Raw genomic sequence first — 21428 nt, forward strand, 5'->3', positions numbered from 1 at the left:
ACTGCCTGTCTATGTCTTAGAGAAAGGACCACGAGCTGTTGTTTTCTACTATGCCCTCTACCCCTTCCCAGCTGTCAAACAAAGACCCAGAGCCCCAGAGCAGGTCCCAAGCACCAGGACAGCAAATCTCAAAATTGAAAAGGTCTCGTCTAACCCACTCATTCTGCTCCTGAATGCCTGACTGACTCTGTCCGGCAGTGGGGAATGCACTACTATGAGGTGACTACCCATTTCACCAGCAAGATGACTTCAAGGTCTCAGGAGGGTAGGACTCCTGGTTCCTCTGACCATGACCCCCAACGGCCTTCAGCCTCACAGCTCTAGCAACTAGCTGCCTAGCCCTTCCTGGCAGGGAAGCCTCAGGTGAGGCTCTGTCTAGGTGAGTAACACAGGAATGCATGTCAGTCAACACTCTCCTTAAGGAGCACCATCTCCCCACACCTCCGCTGCTTCTAACAATTTTCTCCCACTCCTGGTAGGCAAATGCCTGGCACCTCTCCTAAGACTCCAAAGCTAAACAACTCCCTCCTGCCACAAGGCAATCAGCTAGCTTGGTTGCTATGCAACTGGCAGGCACAAAAGTGATACAGTCCTTTTCAGAGGCTTGGAAAGGGGGCAGGGAGCCATGTCTCTCCAAGACACAGCCTCTAAACGGACTCCAAGGCAGTAGGGGGTTCCTTTAAGAAATCAGGTGATATCGAGGGGGGGGCGTCAAGGAAGGGAGGGAATATGGGGATATGTGTATAAAAACAGTTGATTGAACCTGGTGTACCCCCCAAAAAAATAAAATATAATAATAAAAAAAAAAAAAAAAAAAAAAAACCCAGCCATAGCCCCAAAAAAGAAATCAGGTGATAGATTCACTCATCTGCCTAATTCTCCTTTGCTGCTGTCTGGAGCAGAGACTCCAGGCACATCGTGACCTGCATACCAATCCCGAGCCCTGCCGGGGGCAGCAGCTCTACACCAACATGCTTACAAAGGGCATCCTCTGCAAGCTCAATAGGCAGCCTGTGAGCTCTGGCCTCTCCCTCTCAAGCTCTGCTGGTATGTGGGGCAGGAGGCAATCACGGCCTCAAATAGATCCACATCCAAGAAGGGCACGTAGCCAACCAAACTGTGTCCCCTCTATCCAGCCTACTGTGCAGAGATCTAGTTTCTACTCTCTATGCCCAGGGGAGTTCTCTGTGGAAACGGTTTGAGTGGTAAAAAGCCTGAGTTCTGCAGTCAAACAAACCTGTATTCAAAATCTGGCTCAGCTGCATGCTAGTTATGACCTGGGCAAGCCATTTAACCAATCAGGATCTATTGCATCATGGCGAAAACAGGCTAATGACACCTACATCTTAGGGTTGTTGTGAAAGTCAAGGGATGCAGTGTTTGTCCAACAAGACCTAGTTCAGTGACTGGGACAGCAGGGCTGACAGCTCAATATCGGTATCTCTAATGCCAATGGTGCCATGGGGCAGACTAAACATGCCACCACACATGCAAGTTCCAGGATGGTCTGGCCTGGATTTAGCTCCACCTAGCACACCCCCTCCCCTCCCTGCTTTAGCCCAGCATCTTACAGTTACTAAGCTGTGACTTCTTCCTCACCAGCACCGAAGCTCTTTCACAGGCCAGGCCCTTGTCTTAAATCAGCTCTGCAGTTCTCAGCGAGCGACAACAAAATAACAACACAAATGTCCAGCAGGAGGTGAAGGAGCCCAGCTAAGCAGCACTGAAGTGGGGGGGGCGGGGGGGGGGGCAGGCGGGTAATGGAACTCCTGAGATCTCTCTGGTACCCCCTACGACTGGCCACAGAATTAAAGCTCCCACTCAGAAACTGTCTCAACCTCTGCAGGATAAAAGCAGAAATACTCCTAACTGGGCCTACATTCCCCAAGCAACTACATCTTTAATGATGGTAATACTGCAAATATGATTCTAGACCTCTTCTTCTCAATGCTGCCCTTCAACTTAGAGAATTAAAAAACAGGAAGCCAGTGGATTCACTTGTACATCTTCTCCCAACTCTCTTAGGGCAGTACCCAAAAGGTTTTCCTGCACAACTACTACATACCCAATATCCATGGACATCATGGGAGGGGCAAGCGATTTCCCTAGAGCCAGTCTTTTTTATTTTTTATTTATTTTTATTTATTTATTTATTTATTTTCTGGCTGCAGCGCATGGCTTACAGGATCTTAGTTCTCCAACCAGGGATCGAACCTGGGCCCACAGCAGTGAAAGTGCCAAGTCTTAACCACTGCACCACCAGGGAAGTCCCAAGAGCCAGTCTTTTGTAAACATATGAGCTGAGGATAAATGCTGGGGCAATGGAGGCTGCAGACCATCTCCAGGACTGGAGGCACAGACTAACTTTCACCAAGTGCCCATACCCTGCGTCAGATTTCCCCCAAGTACTTGATACACACTGTCCCTTTTAATACTCAGAAAGGCAGAAGACACTGTGTCCACTTTACAGATGAGGAAACTGAAGCTCTGGAACTAAACTATTTTGCCCAGGGCCACAGAGCACAGCTGGTACCCTTTCCTTTGGTCCAAGCTTTGCAACATGAACCCAAGAAAATCATTCTTCATGCCTTTTAGGATTCCCTAAATAAAGAAGAGCTTCTACAGGTTCATTCTGGAACAATCTAAGGAAAAAGTCTGTCCTTTGTCTCAATATTAGAAAAGACCTATCCCTAAAATAACATTAGAAACTATTTGCAAATTTGTATAGTGCATTAGAGTTTAAAGAATTTTCCAGGGACTTCCCTGGTGATGCAGTGGGTAAGACTCTGTGCTCACAATGCAGGGGGCCCAGGTTCGATCCCTGGTGGGGGAACTAGATCCCTCACGCATGTTCCAACTAAGAAGCCCATACGCTGCAACTAAAGATGCTGAGTGCCACAACTAAGACCTTGCACAGTCAAAATAAATAAAAATAACATAAATATTTAAAAAATAATAACTTTCCAAATATTGTTAGGCCTTCAGAACCCTTCTTAATTGGAGGGTAGCTATCAATTGTCCCATTTTGCAGATGTTTAACCTGAGAACCACAAAGGGTTGAGACCTTGCTTGAAGCCACATGGTAAGTATGTGGTAGAAGAAGTCTCCTAAGGTTCCTGATATTCTATGTGCTGCCTTTTTTTGTTGTTTTTTCTGTTTATTTTTACTAAAAAAAATTTTTTTCTTCTGGTTTTACTGAGATATAATTGACACAGCTGTATAAGTTTTAAAGTGTATAGCATAATGATTTTACTTACATCATGAAATAATTACCACAATAAGTTTAGTGAACATCCATCATCTCATATAGAAACAAAATAAATAGAAAAATATTTTTTCCTTGCAATGAGAACTCATATATATAACATACAACAGTATTAATTATATTTATCAAGTTGTACATTACATCCCTAGTACTTAAGTATCTTATAACTGGAAGATTGTACCTTTTGACAAATTTCACCCAGTTCCTCCCTGCCCCCCTCCCCCAAAGAAGCCTCCCTGGAGTCCCTCCCCTCCTTTATGCTGAGAAGCCCAGAGCCCACCAAACCACGTGCTGGGAAAACAAGGCATCAAAGAACACTGGAGCCAATGAAGACAGACTGCTCAAGCCCCAATATTCATTTTAAATACTTCTCAGATGACCTTCTTGGAGACACCAGGTACCAGAATAATGCTCAAGATGAACAGGGCTCACTTCCGACATGAAGCTCATACTCAAGTGGGGGACCCTGGGGCAAGATACCTGACCCCATCCAGCTTCCTCACCTGTGAAATACAGGTACTTGTTGAATTTATAAAGGAGCTTCCTCCCTCGACTAAGTTTTGCAAGTACTATGCAAACATATTACTGAATTCAAGTTCACTCATCCTTCAGTTATTCAGGCCCCAAACCTAAAAGTCATCTTTAACTGTTCCCTGTTTCTCACACTCCACATCCACCCCATCTGCCTCCAAAATATCTCCACTACCAGAACCCTAGTCCCAGACACCTTCACTACTCCTTGGATAATTCCAACAGCCCCTGCGGGTCTCCCTGCCTCCTCTTTCATCCCTCTGTGGTCCATCATCCACGCAGCAGCCTGAATGATTTGTCTCAGTCATAAATCAGCTCCTGTCATTTCATGGTTTAAAACCTTCCAGTGGATTTTCATTACACTTGGAGTAAAACTCAACTTCCTTACCAGAGCCAACATGCACCTGGCTCCTACCTCTTGCTCAGACCTTCCTCTCATCACTTCAGCCACACTGGCCTTATTTCTTCTCCTCAGACCTACCTCAGGTGCTTTGCACATACTGCTCCTTCTACTTTAAGTCTTCCCTCCCAAAATGCTGAAGGGACGCCTTCTTATTATTTAATGTCACCTCTTCTGAGAGGCCTGCCCCATCCATTCCAGTTAAAGCCATGCCACATCCTCACCCCTACCCTCTCTAACACACTATCTTGTTTTATCTTCCTTGTCTCACTTCATAGCTATAATTTTGTCTGCTTGTTTATTTTGTCTCCCCAGAACTACAATACAAGCTCCACTATTCCTGTTCATTATTACACTCTCAGTGTCTAGAATAGTGCTAGGCACATTAGTAAGCTTTCAATAAACATTTTAGGAACAGTTGATTCAAAAGGCAACCGCGTGTTCCCCTCATCCTCAAGATGGTGATTCTACCTGCTCTGCCCAAGCTGTAGATTGGAAGTTCGTTTACTCATCCATTCACTCATTTATTCACTCAATTCAAATCAACAGCTGACTATAGGACACCTGAGAAGGTACCACAGTGAAAAGGGAACCAGAATGACCTGTTTCCCAGTTCAAAGCAAGATTTTTTTTTTAAACATGGCAATTTATAGAGGCACTTTTAACTTCTACAAATGTGCCAGACTTCTTTGTAGTGAACTGCCATTTCAGATTTACATGCAAGAGATTATGTGACTTCCCCAAAGTCACATGATGAGAATGCAGCATCCCAGTACCTCAAGGCAAAACCAAAACTTAAAATGTATCTGGAAGCGCCCCACCCCATTTATTTACCATTCATGGTTGTTTACACAAAAATTAATTTAAAAAACCAGAGAGTAAATGTGGCTTTTCAAAAATTTCACCTCCATTTTCTTCACTCTATCTTCCTACCCGGTGGGAGGTACAATCAAACAACAGAACACTTTAAAGAGCACTGTTCTCTGGTTATGGGCCATTAATGGTACCCTGGTTGACAGGCTGAGTTTTGATGCCAAAGGGAAGCAGTGCTATAGTGCAGGTGCTGGGACCTCAGGCTTGGGAGTCAGAAAGGAGCAGATTTAAACCACATCCGCTAACGACTAGTGATAAGGCCCTAGACAAGTTTATTTTAATTTAATTAACAATTATATAGCATTTACTATATGCCAGCAGGGTTCTAAATACTTTACAACTATGATTATTAGATAAGTCTGATACACCATTATTCATATCTTACAGGTGAAGAAACAGGCACAGAGGTGAAAACTTGCCCAAAATCATAGTTAGTATTAGAATCAGCATTCAAATAAAATAGCGTGATGCCAGAATCCATGCTCTTAGCCATTAAACTATGTTTCTGCTCTAATCCTGTTTCTTCATCTATAAGACAGGGCTAATAAATCTGCCATATCTCACAGGGTCACGTGAGACTACTGGCACACACTAAGGTAAATGTTAGCTACTCTTAGTGGCAGTAGTAATTGCCATCATTCTATTATCTACCTTCACCTTTGGTCCAGCCAAAGTCCAACCAAGACCTTTGATCTTCTGGCCAAAATACTTTAGCTGAGAAAGATTGCCAAGGTCCTCTACAGTAGACCACATTAGAGTATACTGGAAGTTCCACAAGAACAGAAACTGTCTGCTTTTTTTGCTTCTCGTATCTGGAGAAAGCAGTGGGTACTCAGTAAATATGTGGTGAATAAGGTAGTAATCAATTCAACACATGCACAGGGTTCTGTAGACACGACAACTAAGGCAGTACCATCACTTCTCAAATGCAGCTAAACACAAAGGAGGTAAATTTACAAAGTTTTCAGAGGACAGTGGTAGCTGCCCTTACTTAAGACAGCCTGGCTATTAGGAGACAGGGTGGTATAACGCTGCTCATTCATCTTAGCTAAATGAACAAACAAGGAGACCCAGGCTCTGAAGGTCTTGATTGTCTAGCTGTAGGAGAGGAAGCGACATGATGACCATAAATATATTCTACTTTCTCATCACTTTATAACAATCATCATAACAATATGAATGGCAGCCCACCCCCAAAACTCAATAAACGTTTGTCACTGAACATAATCCCCAACTGACAGATAAGGAAACTGGGATTCAGTTCCCAAGTTCAAGGTCACTTGGATGGGGCAGAATATGAGCTATGGTCCAGATCTCTTCCTGCACGGGTCTGAAAATCATGCATTCCAAGATTCTTTGTGATATCAGTCCTCTCTTTCAAGCTCAATAAGTCTGTAATAATGTATCTTATCAAATAATCTTGCCTAACTTCACTACATCGTGGGACAGCAGGATAAGGAAGAAACACTACTTCCACACTGTCAACCTGGAGAATCAAAAGTTCTAAAGAAATAATTAGGACAAATCCCTCTTTTTGCCCAGAATTGAGAGATCATAAGATAAATGATGATTTCACTGTAAACCATACGGTTTAAATTTAAGCAATGTGACTTAAAAAAAAAAAAAAACTTCCAGTAACACAATACTTTGAGAGTACAGTACATAACTTCTTTTTCAATTCTGAAATCAGAGCTCTGCTACTTGATCCAAAGTAGATTCACAAAGTTAAATGTAAAAGGTTGTAAGAGAACATCTACAAATGCTTCCCTGCTTTATTTTTATTAATAAAACACATGCTTGACATTGAACCTTTGAGTATAACACCTTCCTAGGATTGTCAAGTTAGGAGTGAAAAAGTCATCTGACAGTCACGGTTCATAACAGGACAGTCAAGGTCAAACTGTTGAGTCTCTTTTACCCTTCCATCTAGTAACTGAAAAGCAACTAATTGTGAGCTCAAGCTACTCCATTCTGGTACGTTCGCAAATACAAATGTCAGCTTCAGGATCACACTCTGACTCAGAAAGTTCTGAGGGCAGGCTGACATGAACAAGGAAAACAGAGGGGTCGTAGGGCAGATGCTCAGGCCACAACACTTCGGTAACACTCAGAGCAGTGACTTTTACCTACTTTCTAGCAGCTTCATCACCTATCAAACTAGAATAATCATCTCACCAAATGATTATATGAATCAAACGATATGATGAGGAATTGTCTTGCAATCCTGTGCAAAGCTGAGAGACCACTGTTATCTTTACACATTACTACGTCTGGGCACGGAAGGCGCCCTGGAACTCTTGGCTGTATGTTCCGCACGATCCCCATAAGATGGAATAGGTAATAGTTTTTTTCTCCAGACTTCAGGTTTGGCAACCATAGGTGCACCTGGCTAGTAAGTCTCTGCTGCTGAGAGAGAAGTGAAGCCTTCAGGCTCTGGGCCTAACGGGCTCAACACCCACCGCGACCCCCAGTCACCTTGTCCTCACCTTGAAGAATGGGACAGGAAAAAAAAAAAAAAACCTACGGGGGAGAAACTGCGGTCCTCAAAAATGAGAAAGAAGTGCCTCCACTCTTCACCTGGCCGCCGCTTCTGAGACCCACGCTTCCCGCGGGGCGGGGACCGGGCTGGGAGAGCGGACTGAGCCGGGGACGCCTTGACCTCGGGCGCTGGAGAAGCGGGCGCGGGCAGTGGGCCCGCGGCAGGGACAGGTACACGAAAAGCCGGCCGGAGGTCGGGCCCGCCTCGCCTTGCCTCGCCCACAGCCGCAAGCACAGGAGGAGGCACCCCACCCCCGTGAACCCAGAGGGCCCTCAGTTCGCTCACCTGCAGCCGGGTCACCAGTAGGCTGTAGGGCGCCATTTTGTGCACTGACAAAGATGAGGTCGCTTGAAAGTGACGTGACACACGGCCTATTTAAAGCCTTCGGGTAGGGGGCGTGGCCTGAGGAAAAACGCAACACCGTGGAGGCTGGGCCTCCGCAGAGGTGCCGAGTCCTGCGAGCGCCTTGGGCGGAGCTCCCGACGGGGAGAGGACAAAGCTGCATGGAAACGTTTGCGGAAGTAAATACCGGGCACGAAGTTGTCTTATCTAAGTGCAAACTTCATCTTTGCACTTTGCAATTTGTCTCTTCCATTCAAATCTGGGAAAGGTTTTGTGTTTTGTTTTGGGGTGGGTTTTTTTTGATGAATTTCATGCACCTGCCAGGACCTGACTCCACAGTTAAGACGGAAACTTGTCTTTGGAATTTGATCGCGCGAGAACGAGCCGGGCTTGGGGCAAAGGTTGTAAACGCTGATGGAAGCCTAGGGAACCAATCACGGTGACCAGGAGGCAGGAACAATGGAGGTTAAAGGTCGGACGGAAGTTCCCTAAGTTTCCGGTGGCTTGAGAGGGAGCTATGGCTAAACATCATCCGGACTTAATCTTTTGCCGCAAGCAGGCTGGTGTTGGTGAGACGGCCTCTTTCCTCCGACTGTCTGGGTGGGGATGGTATTAGAACCTGAAGAGTCCGAGGTTCCTATCACTCCATTAGGGTCTTGCCTCGGAGGCGCCACGTTTCCCGCCTCACGGTCGGTAGTGTAGGAGCGCGCGGGTTTGTGGTCTCTGATGAAAGGAGGGCGGGGGCGCTCGTACGGGGAGCTGGAGACGGGCTGCCGGGATGGGGTCCGGAGAAATTCTCTGTTTTCTCGGGACCTGGGAGGGGCTTCAGAAGGGTGTGGATTTGGTTCGGATTGAAGTTTATGAAGATAAGATGGGAAGACCCCTCAGGGCTCACTGCAGTCCCTGCTCCTGTCCGCACCTCAAGCTCGAGGATGTTTGTCTCTTTTTCGTCTAAACCTTAATCCTAATTGCACTCTTCATCGTCTTTCGTCTTGCAGCCATTGGAAGACTGTGTGAAAAATGTGAGTGGAACACGCCTCCCCAAACAGCCCACCCGTCCCCCTTAGTTTCTGTGGAGCCAGCAAACCGGCATGTCCAGCGGTGCCACTGAGAGGGCTTTGATGTGACTGGAAGCATGTTAACACAATGCCAGGCTGCAACTCAGGCCACAACCCCACTCCAACTTGCACGTTTTAGACACTAGGGTTTGAGAAAATCTGTAGCCGTGGACCGGAAGTAGCATGACCCAGTCCCCAACACACACAGCGTTCTGCCAATTAATTGTATAGACTTACCTACCCAGGTGCTATTGTAAGCTCTTTACCCATTTCCTGTGTGTTGTGGAGACTGAGCTGGACACTAGATATGCCAAGTTTTGTGATGCCGAAGTAGAGGGCCCTAAAAGCACCGTCGGAAGAGTAGTGTATTTCCCCATAGCAGGAGGGGGGCAAAGGACTTGAGGTACTTGGAAGTGGGCATAACTCCATTCTCTCTTTTCCTCACAGGTGATGGCAAATGTGTGATCTGTGACTCCTATGTGCGTCCATGCACCCTGGTGCGCATATGTGATGAATGTAACTATGGCTCTTACCAGGGCCGCTGTGTGATCTGTGGAGGCCCGGGAGTTTCGGATGCCTATTATTGTAAGGAGTGCACCATCCAGGAGAAAGATGTGAGTATATAGTAAGCTTTTCATGTGATCCTTCCCTTTATTTAGTAACATTTTGCCATCCACAGCACACTCCTGTGGTCTGTAGATGACTATGTTTGTCTAGTCACCTAGGTTATAATTTCTTCAAAGTCTGTGAGCCAAACTGGGTGTAGTCCAACAAGAGGCAGTTATTTTGCATCAAGGACAAAAGTGCAAGAGAAGCAAATGTTTGTCAACACTGGCAGTTTAGAAAGCCCTTTATTCCTGTGATGTCTCTCGCATTACTTTAATTAAAGATAATATCCTGCAGTCTTTTTTCAGTTTGTTTTCGTTTTTTGGGGGGTTTTTTTGGCCGTGCTGCGTGGCTTATGGAATCTGAGTTCCCCGACCACGGACTGAACCCGGGCCACAGCAGTGAAGGCCCAGAATCCTAACTACTAGGCCACCAGGGAACTCCCAATATAAGTCCAAACACAGTGCATGGTGTGTAATAGCCAGTCAGTAATTCTCTTTACTGTCATTAAGGACCATTTGTGTGGATGTGGTGACTTCTGAATTTGGGACAGTTCAAGTTGATTTTGTCTCTGAGTAGCTAGAGAATGCTTTTGGTTTGATTTTGCAGAATGGATTGCGATTCTTCTCATGACATTTTTGCCCCTTGACACTGTGGTGGCAGTGGCTAGTTATTCAACTCCTTGAGCCAGATGCCAGGATAGAGGGCTCTAGATCTATACCAAAAGCAGGCTTCTTGGGGTGAGGGGTGGGAAACCCATGAATCAGCTTTTATTCTTATGATACAGTAAAAGGAAGTATGATACAGTACCAATAGGCTAGTATAAGGTATCTGGTTACCTAATCTAGGATAAGGCATAAGGCAAAAGATTCATAATTCTTGGGACTTCTCTGGTAGTCCAGTGGCTAAAACTCCAAGCTACCAATGCAGGGGGCCCAGGTTTGGGAACTAGATCCCACATACCGCAACTAAAAGATCCCGCGTGCCCCAGTGAAAATCCCACATGCTGCAACTAAGACCTGATGCAGCCAAATAAATAAATAAATAATCTTAAATTTTAAAAAAAGATTAAAAAAATTTTTTTTTAATTAATTTATTTCTTTTGCCACGTTGCGTGGCTTGTGGAATCTTGGTTCCTGGACTAGGGATGGAACCCAGGCCCCCTGCAGTGGAAGCACAGACTCCAACCACTAGACCACCAGGGAAGTCCCAAAAGATAAATCTTAGTATTTCCTCATGCACAGTAGGTAGTTTTATGTATAGATGTTCTCTCTCCCATTCTTCAAAATAGCTTTGTTAAATAGGGATTATTATTATCCCCATTTTACAGCCCCTCACCCAGCTAATAAGTAGCAAGTCCAAGCTGTCTGACTAAACCTGGTGGTGTCCTTTCATAAGTCCTTTTGATGGGATGTGCCAGGAGAAATAATTCAGCCACCTCAGCAATCTTTGCATTTGGATCCTGTCTACCTCTAATAAGTAGGACGTATCCGACCAGATAAAACTGTTTCTTACACCGCTAAGTCTTCTGTTTTCTAGGGCTATGAGAAGGGTCATAGATAAAGCACCAGAAACATAATTTCACTTTGGTGATTTGAACATCCTCTTGTCCTAAACTCTGATTTGCATTTACCTTTGACTGTCAAACCATATCCTGCTTGATCTGATCCACCAGTTAGGTTCCAATCCCTTTAGAGAAAGGACCTTGGTTTGTGTATTTGTCTCCCCTTTTCCCTATTTCTTGGTATAGTCCCTGGCATGTATTGTAACTATGGTCCACAATTTTGTTGCTACCCCTGTACATCATCCATAGGAGTTCCCCTTACGGTGTGTCTGGTACATAGTAGGTGTTTGGTGATTATTTATAGTCTACATACCGTGGTGAGACAACATCAGTGAAGAAAACATACAAACAATTCTTAAGTTAGCTAAAACTAGGTAAAGAGTCTATTAAGGACAACATTTTCTTGAATGTTTCCATGGCTGTAGCTAGAGTTCTTATCTCGCATATGCTTGCAACCGGAGAGTGCTTAATGAATGTTAATTGCTGTCTGATTCCTCTGCATGTGGTATGTGACCTGATCTCTCTGGATCCTTGTGCCTCATTCTGTCCGTGAGAATCATTCTAGATGTCACCACTGCCCCTACTTCACATTATACAGGAATGTTCTGAGGATATTTGAGATGACATCTCGCTCACATTTACTGAGCAATAGTTTCCAAGGAACACAAAACAGTCCAGTGACATGATCCAGCTTCTCAGCCTTACAGATCATCATGTAGATTAAGTGCCTAAGACTTTCCTATGCAGAAATCTTCCTACAACCAAAGCAACCCGTTATTGGTTCTCTTCCTGCAACTTCCATAATTTATAAGGGAATTAGACCAGTAAACTAAGCTGGGTGTTCTCCAGAGTTTTTCAAAGCCTCGAGAATACTCAGGAGTCAGGAATGACATCTGTGAGCATTGCTGCCAGAAAACTACTTTGTAGTTTCTTATAGTGTGGCATCATATTGAGCTCCCTTCGCCCTTTACTGCTTTTACTTAACCATTTTCCTTAATTCTCCCAACCAGAAAACAAAAATGTCAGCTAGTATTTTTGGAGTTCTTGCTATGTGCCAGGTACTGTGCTGGACATTCTTTTCCAAAAGTTCTGTGTGACACAGATGAGGAACTGAATGACTTAGAGGTGTTAAGCAGCTTAGCCCAAGGTCACATGACTAATAAGTGGCAGGTATAAGATTTAGAACCCAGGTCTATCTAACTTAGGTTCTCAACCTTTTTTTCCCCCCATTATCGTGCTGCGGGCACACACACACCCCATCTGCCCTGCCCAAAGGAGAAAAGTTAAAATCGAATTTAAATTTTCTTGGGAATTCCCTGGTGGTCCAGTGGTTAAGAGTCTGCACTTCCACTGTAGGGGACACAGGTTTGATCCCTGATTAGGGAACTAAGATCCTGCATGCCGCACAGCACGGCCAAAAAGATGTTTTCATCCCCATTGAGGATGCACGGTTGAACTCTAACCACCTCACTGTATCGCTCTTCTCAAGGTGGTTAAGGATGTGCCTCTCTCTGTCATGCTAGTATACCATTCTCTTAAGTAAACAACAGAGCTGTTAGACATATGCAAAACATACTTGATACTTTTCAAAGTTAATTCACAAGTTTACCATTCTCTACAATTTCCTAAACCATGGAAAAGTTTTGGTTCTTGCCTCCGGGAAGCCCTGTTATAAACAACACTAGACCAGAAGGTAGAAAGCCCAGGTTAGGGTCTTGGTTTTACTACTAACATGCTGTGTGTGGCTTTGGAGAAATCTCCACCAAAAGGAAATACTAAACAATAATCCCTGTTACCTCATGGATACATTTACTGAGAGCTTAAAGGCCTTTAAAATCAAAGTTTCAAATAGAAAATGTGATACTCTTGTTAAAGTCTCAAACCAGTGTACAGCCTGGTTTTTACATTGTAGGTATTCATTGAACACTTGCTGAAAGAATGAACAACGTTTCCTCTTCCAGTTTCTGTTAATAAAGCAGGTCTTGCCTGCTGTTCATAATTCTTTGCTCCCAATTGTAAGAAATGGAGACATGGACCCATTTTCTATAATCATGTTTTTCTGATCTCAATATTTGCCTTTTCCTGCATTTTGATTCTGTGCAGATTTCCCCATTGTATATTATATTTTGGTACCTGATTAGTGTTGGTTTTTAAGTATTACTTGAAAGTCCTGGATTTTCACCAGGAACAGGTCCAGGGTAATTTTCGTAGCTTGCTTTTGTGCTGTAGAAGTGGGCTTGACATACAGCCCTCCTCAGGAAGGAAACCCATAAGCATTGAGTTCTCCTTGGTGGTTGCTCCAGGAGCCCACCTTAGGTTCTCCTGGGGATGTTTTAATGGACATATTTAGTATAATGAAAACAAGTACTTGGCAGTCTACTGTCTACTTTTTTTGTGAAGTTTTAGAAATGAAGTGGCCATAAAACAGGGACAGTCAATTCAAGCCATAGCTACCTAAAACAAAAGCTCCCTGTGTTCAGAATGGGGAAATCTGTCATCCTCTAGGAGGACTGAGAAAGGGTGAAATTTGTATTCAGGCATACAGTTGCTAAAAGAACTACTACCATCAGGCAGACATTTTTATATTCTCCCTAGCTCAACTCACAAATACTCTCTGTACCACCCTTTGAGGTTTCTTAACAGTCCTTCCATCTTCCTTTTCGTCCTCTCCATTCACAGGCATATTCACAAAAGCCAACCAGTTCCAGTGCACACATCCTCCCCTCTCATAGAATTTGGAAACAACCACGAGCCCCACAGGAGATGTGTAGAAAATTAAAAAAACAGGATTTTAGGCAAGGAAACAGGAAACTTATGTCAGTTAGAGAAAATGCCATAAAAGCCAAAAAGCTAATAATCCAATGCATTGGTTTTCTGACTTTTTTTCAACTTTTTAGTATGTAGAATCCTATCTTCAAAAAGCATCTTACACAGAAGACATGTGTGTCTGTCTTTCTGTTAGGTTGAACCATTATGAAATTGCCAATATTTATTTCGGTCACTTATAATTTATTAAGGGCTGGCTATATGCCAGGCATTGTTCTAAGTTTATTTATTGATTTTTAATTCTGTAAGGTCGGTTCTACCATTGTAGTAATTTCATATGTGACTAAAAAGAGACACGAGGTTAACAACTTCTCGAAATTCAGGTGGTCTGTCTTCAGGGCCTACAATCTTAATATGAGAACAGAGCTGCACAGATTGGGGGATGAGTCCTACTGTCACCTGGCACGTCTCAGGACTCTCTAGAGCTCTGTAAATACAGTTTTTAAACATTGACCTGATCCATTCATCTTATTTGATAGTTGGATATGAGTCCAGACAGAAGTGGCTTGTCCACAGTCATGCAAGTCAGTGAGGCATAGTAAGCCTGAACAGGCTATCATCATACCATTAAATTTCACAGCATCCCTAAAGGGCGTAGAGCACTGTCATGTTTAATAGCAGGCTACCTTGGGCCTGGAGAGGCAGCTCTTCCCACATTTGTACCAGGACTTTCCATACAGATTATGCGGCTTACTTGAGTTCACCTAGCAAGCCACTGGTGGGTCTGGGCCCACAGCCTGGCTCCCTCAGCACATCAGACTCCACAGATGGTAGTTTTCAATGTAATACATGGTACATGTTTTCTAGAAAGTAACATTAGTGTTGGCTTTGTATGTTTTCAGAGATTTTTGTACAGTGTTGTTATCAGTCCCCCAAAAGAGAATTCAGCTGAATTAGAAATGAGATGTCTAAGAACTTGATTCATTCATTCCATAGCCCAGTGTCACAGGAAGCAGCTGTCTTTGACATGGATGTTTAATAAAATCATCAGATCTAGGAAGGTTTCTTCCAGTAGCGGTTCCCCCAGTTTTCTTCCCATCATCCCAGATCAACTGATGGAGTCATCCTTCCTGCAGAGCACAGCTTCCCAGGGGCTTCACTGAAGCCACTCGAGCTCACAAAACGGCCAGGGAGGCGTGTCATTACAACTCAGAGTACGGCCCATCAGCAGCATCTCTAGCACAGGAGCACTCTTCCCCCAAGACCATGTGTCAAATTAAGTGACTTAATAAGGACACATCAAACTCAGTATTCTCTTCTGATAGTTAAAACGTAAGGCACTATTTCCTAAAGTCTATAGTTTTTTTTCCCTTGGTATTCTCTCCTTTCTTGGGATAGTGAAAGAGCTAGAGACCTTGATCTGTAGGTGATTATTACCGTTTCATTCCTCTCACTTGGAAAAAGTCCTTTGAACACCTTAAAGAGTTTTAGATTCTACCTCGACTATGTCATGTTAGCAACAGAAGTGGGCTAAGAATCTAACAGTCTAAGCACAGGCCACTGGATAGATGGTGGACAGGCCCTGGGCACATTCTAGGTGCTTAGTAAATACTTTATCAAATAGAATAACTGAACTGGTAAGATAAATGACTAAATCATTAATCCAAAACTTATTTTTATCTTAAATCTCTCTCAATTCAAGCTCAGAGACTTTTTTTTTTTTTTTTTTGCTCAGAGACTTTTAACAGCTTATCTGTTCTGTTTTCCAGAGAGATGGTTGCCCAAAGATTGTCAATTTGGGGAGCTCTAAGACAGATCTCTTCTACGAACGCAAAAAATATGGTTTCAAGAAGAGGTGATTGGTGGGCTGCTTCTTCCTCCCCCCATCAAGCTGCTGCAGCTGCCAAAAGAAACGCCTACTACTGCCAGCAGAAAGGAAGTGGAGCACAGAGCATCACCTGAATTGCCTATTAGTACACTGGCATCTTTCCACCCTTTCCTCTCCTCTCACCCAGACATGGTAGGAATGGAAAAAAGATTCTTCACAGAGCATTCTGGCAGACTGTATGAGAGAAAAATTGATAGATTAGTTCATGGCGTTCCTTAAATTCAAGAAGCAAGGCTGTGTTATCTACATCGAGAAGTTCTGTACACCAAAAGTGTCTAAGATAGGAATAATAGATTATTTCAGTCTTCTGTTTGTGGAGTTGACTGTGAAGCCACCTGCATTGAGAAGCATGTTCCTGCAGCAGCTCTGATGGCAGTTGTCCTTGATGAAACACCTGCAGTGTGGGGGGGACTCTCAGAACAATAAATGTGAGCGTTTCATATTCTAACACTTACCAGGGGGTGCTGGTTCATGTTATTTTTCTTACTAAAAAATTAGAAACCCTTTCTGTTGCTATTGTATTAATAAAGTAGGTGTTTATTTTCTGGTAGCCCCTTCCCAATTTAATTTTAACTCTAAGAATTTTAGTCACCCAGGAATTTGTGATTCAAAATAGAGGTATTGGGGTTCATTAAGCACCTTGTTCTCTTATTACCACTGGCGTTCAAACCAGCCATGTCTTTTATGAAAGGTAAACCAGTTATTTTTAGAAACTTTGATATTTTTCCTTCCTGTCCAACTTGAATTTTGAACTGAAGAGATGGCTTCCAATAATGGTGGAGGGAATGAGACAAAATGTATTCAAATCAATGAGTTAGAAGTGAACTTGGTTGATTCGTTTTATAAAGTGCATATATACTCACATTAAGGATATGAGGGGAGGGACTCCCCTGGCAGTCCAATGGTTAAGACTCCATGCTTATAGTGCAGGGGGCGCAGGTTCAATCCCTGGTCAGGGAACTAAGATCCCACATGCTATGCAGTACAGGGCCCTGCCCCCCACCAAAAAAAATTGTGTTTGAAAAGCTACTCCTTACTTTCAGCAAACTACCACCTTAACTGTGCTCTGTGAGCCTCAATGTATATGCCTCTGAAAAGGTCTTGCAAGGGAACTTAAAATTTAATGCCCAGTAGGATTTCCACACTGATCAGCAATAGGGCAAGTTCAGCCTCAGCCCAGTGAATTCCACTAAACTCTGTTCCTCTGTCACCTAATTTCATAATCCCATTCTCCGTTTGCTTTCTGAGGCCAAGACAATGATACAATGAATAAATTAAGAACACCATAGATAAATTAACAGCATTGAAGTTCAAATCCTTAGTTATTGTCTACCTGGGACTTTATAATAAGTCCTTTTCAGTTTTAAAAATTAGAATAATGATAGTACTAAATTCTCTGTTGGGAAATCATTGCTTACAAGCTGAACTTTAAGCTCTAAGAGTATATAGTTCTGTGAAAAGAATTAGAATAATCATAGCAAATTGTGTATGACCATTAAAAATCAGAATGGTCTTAAAAATTATTGTTCTCCATTTTTTTATATAAATTTATTTTATTTATTTATTGGCTACATTGGGTCTTCGTTGCTGCACACGGGCTTTCTCTAGTTGCTGAGAGCAGGGGCTACTCTTCATTGTGGTGCACGGGCTACTCTTCATTGTGGTGCACAGGCTCCTCATTGTAGTGGCTTCTCTTGTTGTGGAGCACAGGCCCTAGGCACGTGGGCTTCAATAGTTGCGGCACATGGGCTCAGTAGTTGTGGCTCACAGGCTCTAGAGCACAGCCTCAATAGTTGTGGTGCACGAGCTTAGTTGCTCCACAGCATGTGGAATCTTCCCAGGACAGGGCTCGAACCTGTGTCCCCTGCATTGACAGGCGGATTCTTTACCACTGTGCCACCTAGGAAGTCCCTTCTCCACTGTTGGAATAAGCACCACCTACACAGGTCTAGTTGAAATAACTGAACTCATCACAGTTAGTCTTAAGAAGGTGGTTCCGTTCCCTGGGTTTATGATTTTTAAACTAAGTATTCAGTGTTTGATACATTCATTTCTAGGATCTAAAAAGGCTGGTTGTTTCACTTCCAGCTTCTCAAATACATTCTGTACATACATGGTAACTTAATCTCCTTGAAACACTGCACTTACCACATGTGCTCTTGCTCAACAGAGTGTAATGAGCAAAAAAAAGTGTCATGAGAAATGTTCAGGCTTTACAATCCCATATTTGTTTCTTTAATATCAGGTTTTTTAAAACATTTATTTATTTTGGCTGCGCTGGGTGTCAGATGTGGCACTTGGAATCTTCACTGTGGACTTTTAGTTGCTGCATGCAGGCGGGATCTAGTTCCCCCACCCGGGCCCCCTGCATTGGGAACATGAACTCTTACCCACTGAACCACCAGGAAAGTCCCAGTCAGTCCTGTATTTGAATTCTAATCTGCTATCGACTTTAGTGAGGCTCTAGGTGCTTTTTTTCCTTATCTATTAAATAAAGATTTTTTTAAAATAAATTTTAAATTTTATTTTATTTATTTATTGGCTGTGTTGGGTCTTTGTTGCTGCACACGGGCTTTCTCTAGTTGCAGAGAGCAGAGGCTACTCTTCATTATGCACGGGCTCCTCACTGCTGTGGCTTCTCTTGTTGTGGAGCACGGACTCTACTAGGTGCGTGGGCTTCAGTAGTTGCGGCACAGGGGCTCTAGAGTGCAGGCTCAGTAGTTGTGTTGCATGGGCTTAGTTGCTCTGCGGCATGTGATATCTTCCTGGGGCAGAGATTGAACCCATGTGCCCTGCATTGGCAGGTGGATGCTTAACCACTGTGCCACCTAAGAAGTCCTTAAATAAGGATATTAATGCCTCCCTCTGGGTTGTGAGGATTAAATGTAACCTGGTAAGTGCCTGACCTTTACTAGGAAGGCTTTACATCAAAAATGGGAGTTTTTACAATGGACCTTTACTTCACAGATAAACATTTAAGTTCTAAGCAGTGAAGGTCCTCCATATGGTTCCCTCTCTTCCCTACCCCTCAGGTTTTCCTCTATTCATTCTCTCTGTGCTTTTCATTAGGCAGTTGAAGGGAATTCCTCGCACATGCCCCATCTTCTTGGCTCTCTTTCCTTTGAAATACCATGCCACCTTCACATCATCCAGCCAAGTGTGTACCTTTTCCTTCGAAGCTCCTGACATCTTATGAATGCTTCCAGGTGCACCATAGCCCACAACAGTCTTTCACTTGAACTACTTTCATGCCTAGTACATACGTATAATAGAAAATTTTCATGAAATATTTACTGTGTGTACAATATTTTCCAGTATTTTTAATTTATTCTGTTAGTAAAAACAGGGACTTCCCTGGTGGCGCAGTGGTTAAGAATCCACCTGCCGATACAGGGCACACGGGTTCAGTCCCTGGTCCAGGGAGATCCCATGTGCCGTGGAGCAACTAAGCCTGTGCACCACAACTGCTAAGCCTGTGCTCTAGAGCCCGCAAGTCACAACTATTGAGCCCGTGTGCCTAGAGCCCATGCTCTGCAATAAGAGAAGCCACTGCAATGAGAAGCCCGAGCACTGCAACAAAGAGTAGCCCCTGCTCACCGCAACTAGAGAAAAAAGCCCATGCACAGCAATGGACATCCAACAGAGCCAATTCAAAAAAAAAAAACAAAAAAACACTAGAAAAAGTCACAAATTCAGGAGTCTGGGTGAGCAATATAAGTGATTAAAAGGGAGGGACAGTACTTCCCTGGCAGTCCAGTGGTTAAGATTCTGCCCTTCCATTTTAGGGGGCACAGGTTCCAGCCCTGGTCACAGAACTAATATCCCTCATGCCGAGCAATGAGGCCAAAAACAAGAACAAAAAAAACATGATGATCAATGGTATGTGGCCCTGGGCCTCAGTGTCTGGGGGACAACAAGGAGTGGTAGGGACCCTGGAACCAGAGAGCACAGGCCCTTTCTAAAGAAGACAGTTGCTGTTTAATCCCAGACAATTGCCAGCTTGAATGCCCAGTGTTACCAGATCTTTTGAATTTAGGACAAGTGGCAAATTAAGATATTTCTGGGCAATCTCCGAAGTTTTAAATGTTAACTCATTTTTTTTTAAGTGTGAGCCATTTGTAAAGTCTTTATTGAATTTGTTACAATATCGCTTTTTTTTTTTTTTTTTTTAATGTTTTGCTTTTTTGGCCCAGAGGCATGTGGGATTTTAGCTCCCCAAGCAGGGATCAAACCCGCAGCCCCTTCACTGGACGGTGAAGTCTTAACCATTGGAATGTCACAGAAGTCCCTGTCAACTCATTTTTTAAATGTGGACCTTGGCCTGCCAATTAGCAGCTTCTAAATTAAGAAAATAACTTCCCAGGGAATCAAATTCAACTGAGTAAATTTTGAAGACATTGTATGTCGCTATATTTTGACCTGTAGCTCTTTATAGTTTGAAGCAAGGACATTAAAGGTGAAAGGTTCTTTGCCTTGGTTGGAATTTTCCTGCCTTAAAAAAAAAAACGGGACTCCAGTTGCCATCTTTTCCCAGTTATCCAGTTCCTTATCAACTCTATCCCCAAGTGGCCTCTCTGCCACCACCAAGGCTACAATGATACTTTATTTGAACACCGTAGTTTTAGTGTCTTTGCCAAAGACAGGTTTGTTCACTTACCTTGTTTACTAGAATTCACTCACATCAGGTCAATAAATAGCAAATCATTTGCCCTCAGCATCCATCCAATAAGTCTTCTCCAAAGCTAATTTCTGTTGTGGCTGTCTTTGCTTCTGCCCAGTTGGAGCAGTGGATCTGAAGAATCAAACTGAAGAATTATTTTCTTGGATAACTTAAAAGAAACTACAAAATTTCTCACCCGACATGTGTGTATGAGAGAGTGACTCACCCCTTAGAGTTAATTGGGGCTAATTATGACCAGCCTGACTTGTCACAACAAAACATCTGGCATAACTTGCTTACTCTCAGACAGGGGAGTTGCCTCCACCCTCTCCCCGTGCACATGCTTACTCCTGAAGCTCACCATTTTGAAAACCAAGTGTATACCTTTCAATGTATGATTACTCAAAATGGGAGGGGACTCTGGAATGCTTGAGTAGGAATTCAGCTCACAGTTAAGCCCTGGCAAGATGAAATCACACGTTGGGGAAAGAAAAAAACATCCTCCTTACCACGTGATAAATGGAGACATCAGCAGTTAAGAATAGTGATTACCTTTTCCCCCTTCTATTTTATTTTCTTCTATTTCTATGCGAACCCTTTACCCAGGGCTCCCATTTGCCAAGGAGGTTGCATTTCTCAGTTTTGTTTCAGTGATATTGCTCAGTGCTGGTGTGTTTCAGCACTGCAGGGGAGGTTCGAATAAATGCAGAAACGTGCAGAAATTCAACACCTTCCTTCTAGGGATTCACTCCGCCCTCCCTCACCCTGCACTAAACAGTAGGCGATGTGCACCCTTTATCTGCTTATATGGACTACATCCCTCCTTCCTGTGATACCCTAGGAGAATTCGTTTCAGCTACCCTTACCTTTATCCCTCTGTCTTGTAAGGTTTCCTATTGGGGTATACACACTGAGCTGGGTACAGCACATGTAGGA

General features: G+C 43.5%; 2 protein-coding genes across 2 annotated transcripts in view; one reads left to right on the plus strand and one right to left on the minus strand.

The window, feature by feature from the left end:
* ACO2 (aconitase 2) overlaps positions 1 to 7989 on the minus strand; it is a 49890-nt gene extending 41901 nt beyond the window's left edge. Inside the window, exon 1 of the mRNA XM_057741446.1 lies at positions 7894 to 7989. Within this exon, the coding sequence (XP_057597429.1) occupies positions 7894 to 7929 (36 nt within the window). The 5' untranslated portion in view covers positions 7930 to 7989. The remainder of the gene's footprint in view (positions 1 to 7893) is intronic.
* Positions 7990 to 8144: 155 nt separating this feature from the next.
* On the plus strand, positions 8145 to 16383 carry PHF5A (PHD finger protein 5A). Its single transcript, XM_057741451.1, has 4 exons — positions 8145 to 8519; positions 8949 to 8972; positions 9456 to 9622; positions 15714 to 16383. The coding sequence occupies exons 1-4, from the start codon at positions 8468 to 8470 to the stop codon at positions 15801 to 15803; spliced, it is 333 nt and encodes a 110-aa protein (XP_057597434.1). The 5' UTR covers positions 8145 to 8467; the 3' UTR covers positions 15804 to 16383.
* The last annotated feature ends 5045 nt before the right edge of the window (positions 16384 to 21428 follow it).

Source organism: Hippopotamus amphibius, chromosome 7, assembly GCF_030028045.1.
Source record: "Hippopotamus amphibius kiboko isolate mHipAmp2 chromosome 7, mHipAmp2.hap2, whole genome shotgun sequence".
NCBI lineage: Eukaryota > Metazoa > Chordata > Mammalia > Artiodactyla > Hippopotamidae > Hippopotamus > Hippopotamus amphibius.

Coding starts and splice junctions, on each gene's coding strand:
- PHF5A (XM_057741451.1), top strand. CDS start 8,468: ATGGCTAAACATCATCCGGACTTAATCTTTTGCCGCAAGCAGGCTGGT. Junction 8,520..8,948: donor CCGCAAGCAGGCTGGTGTTG/GTGAGACGGCCT, acceptor TTCGTCTTGCAG/CCATTGGAAGACTGTGTGAA. Junction 9,623..15,713: donor GCACCATCCAGGAGAAAGAT/GTGAGTATATAG, acceptor TCTGTTTTCCAG/AGAGATGGTTGCCCAAAGAT.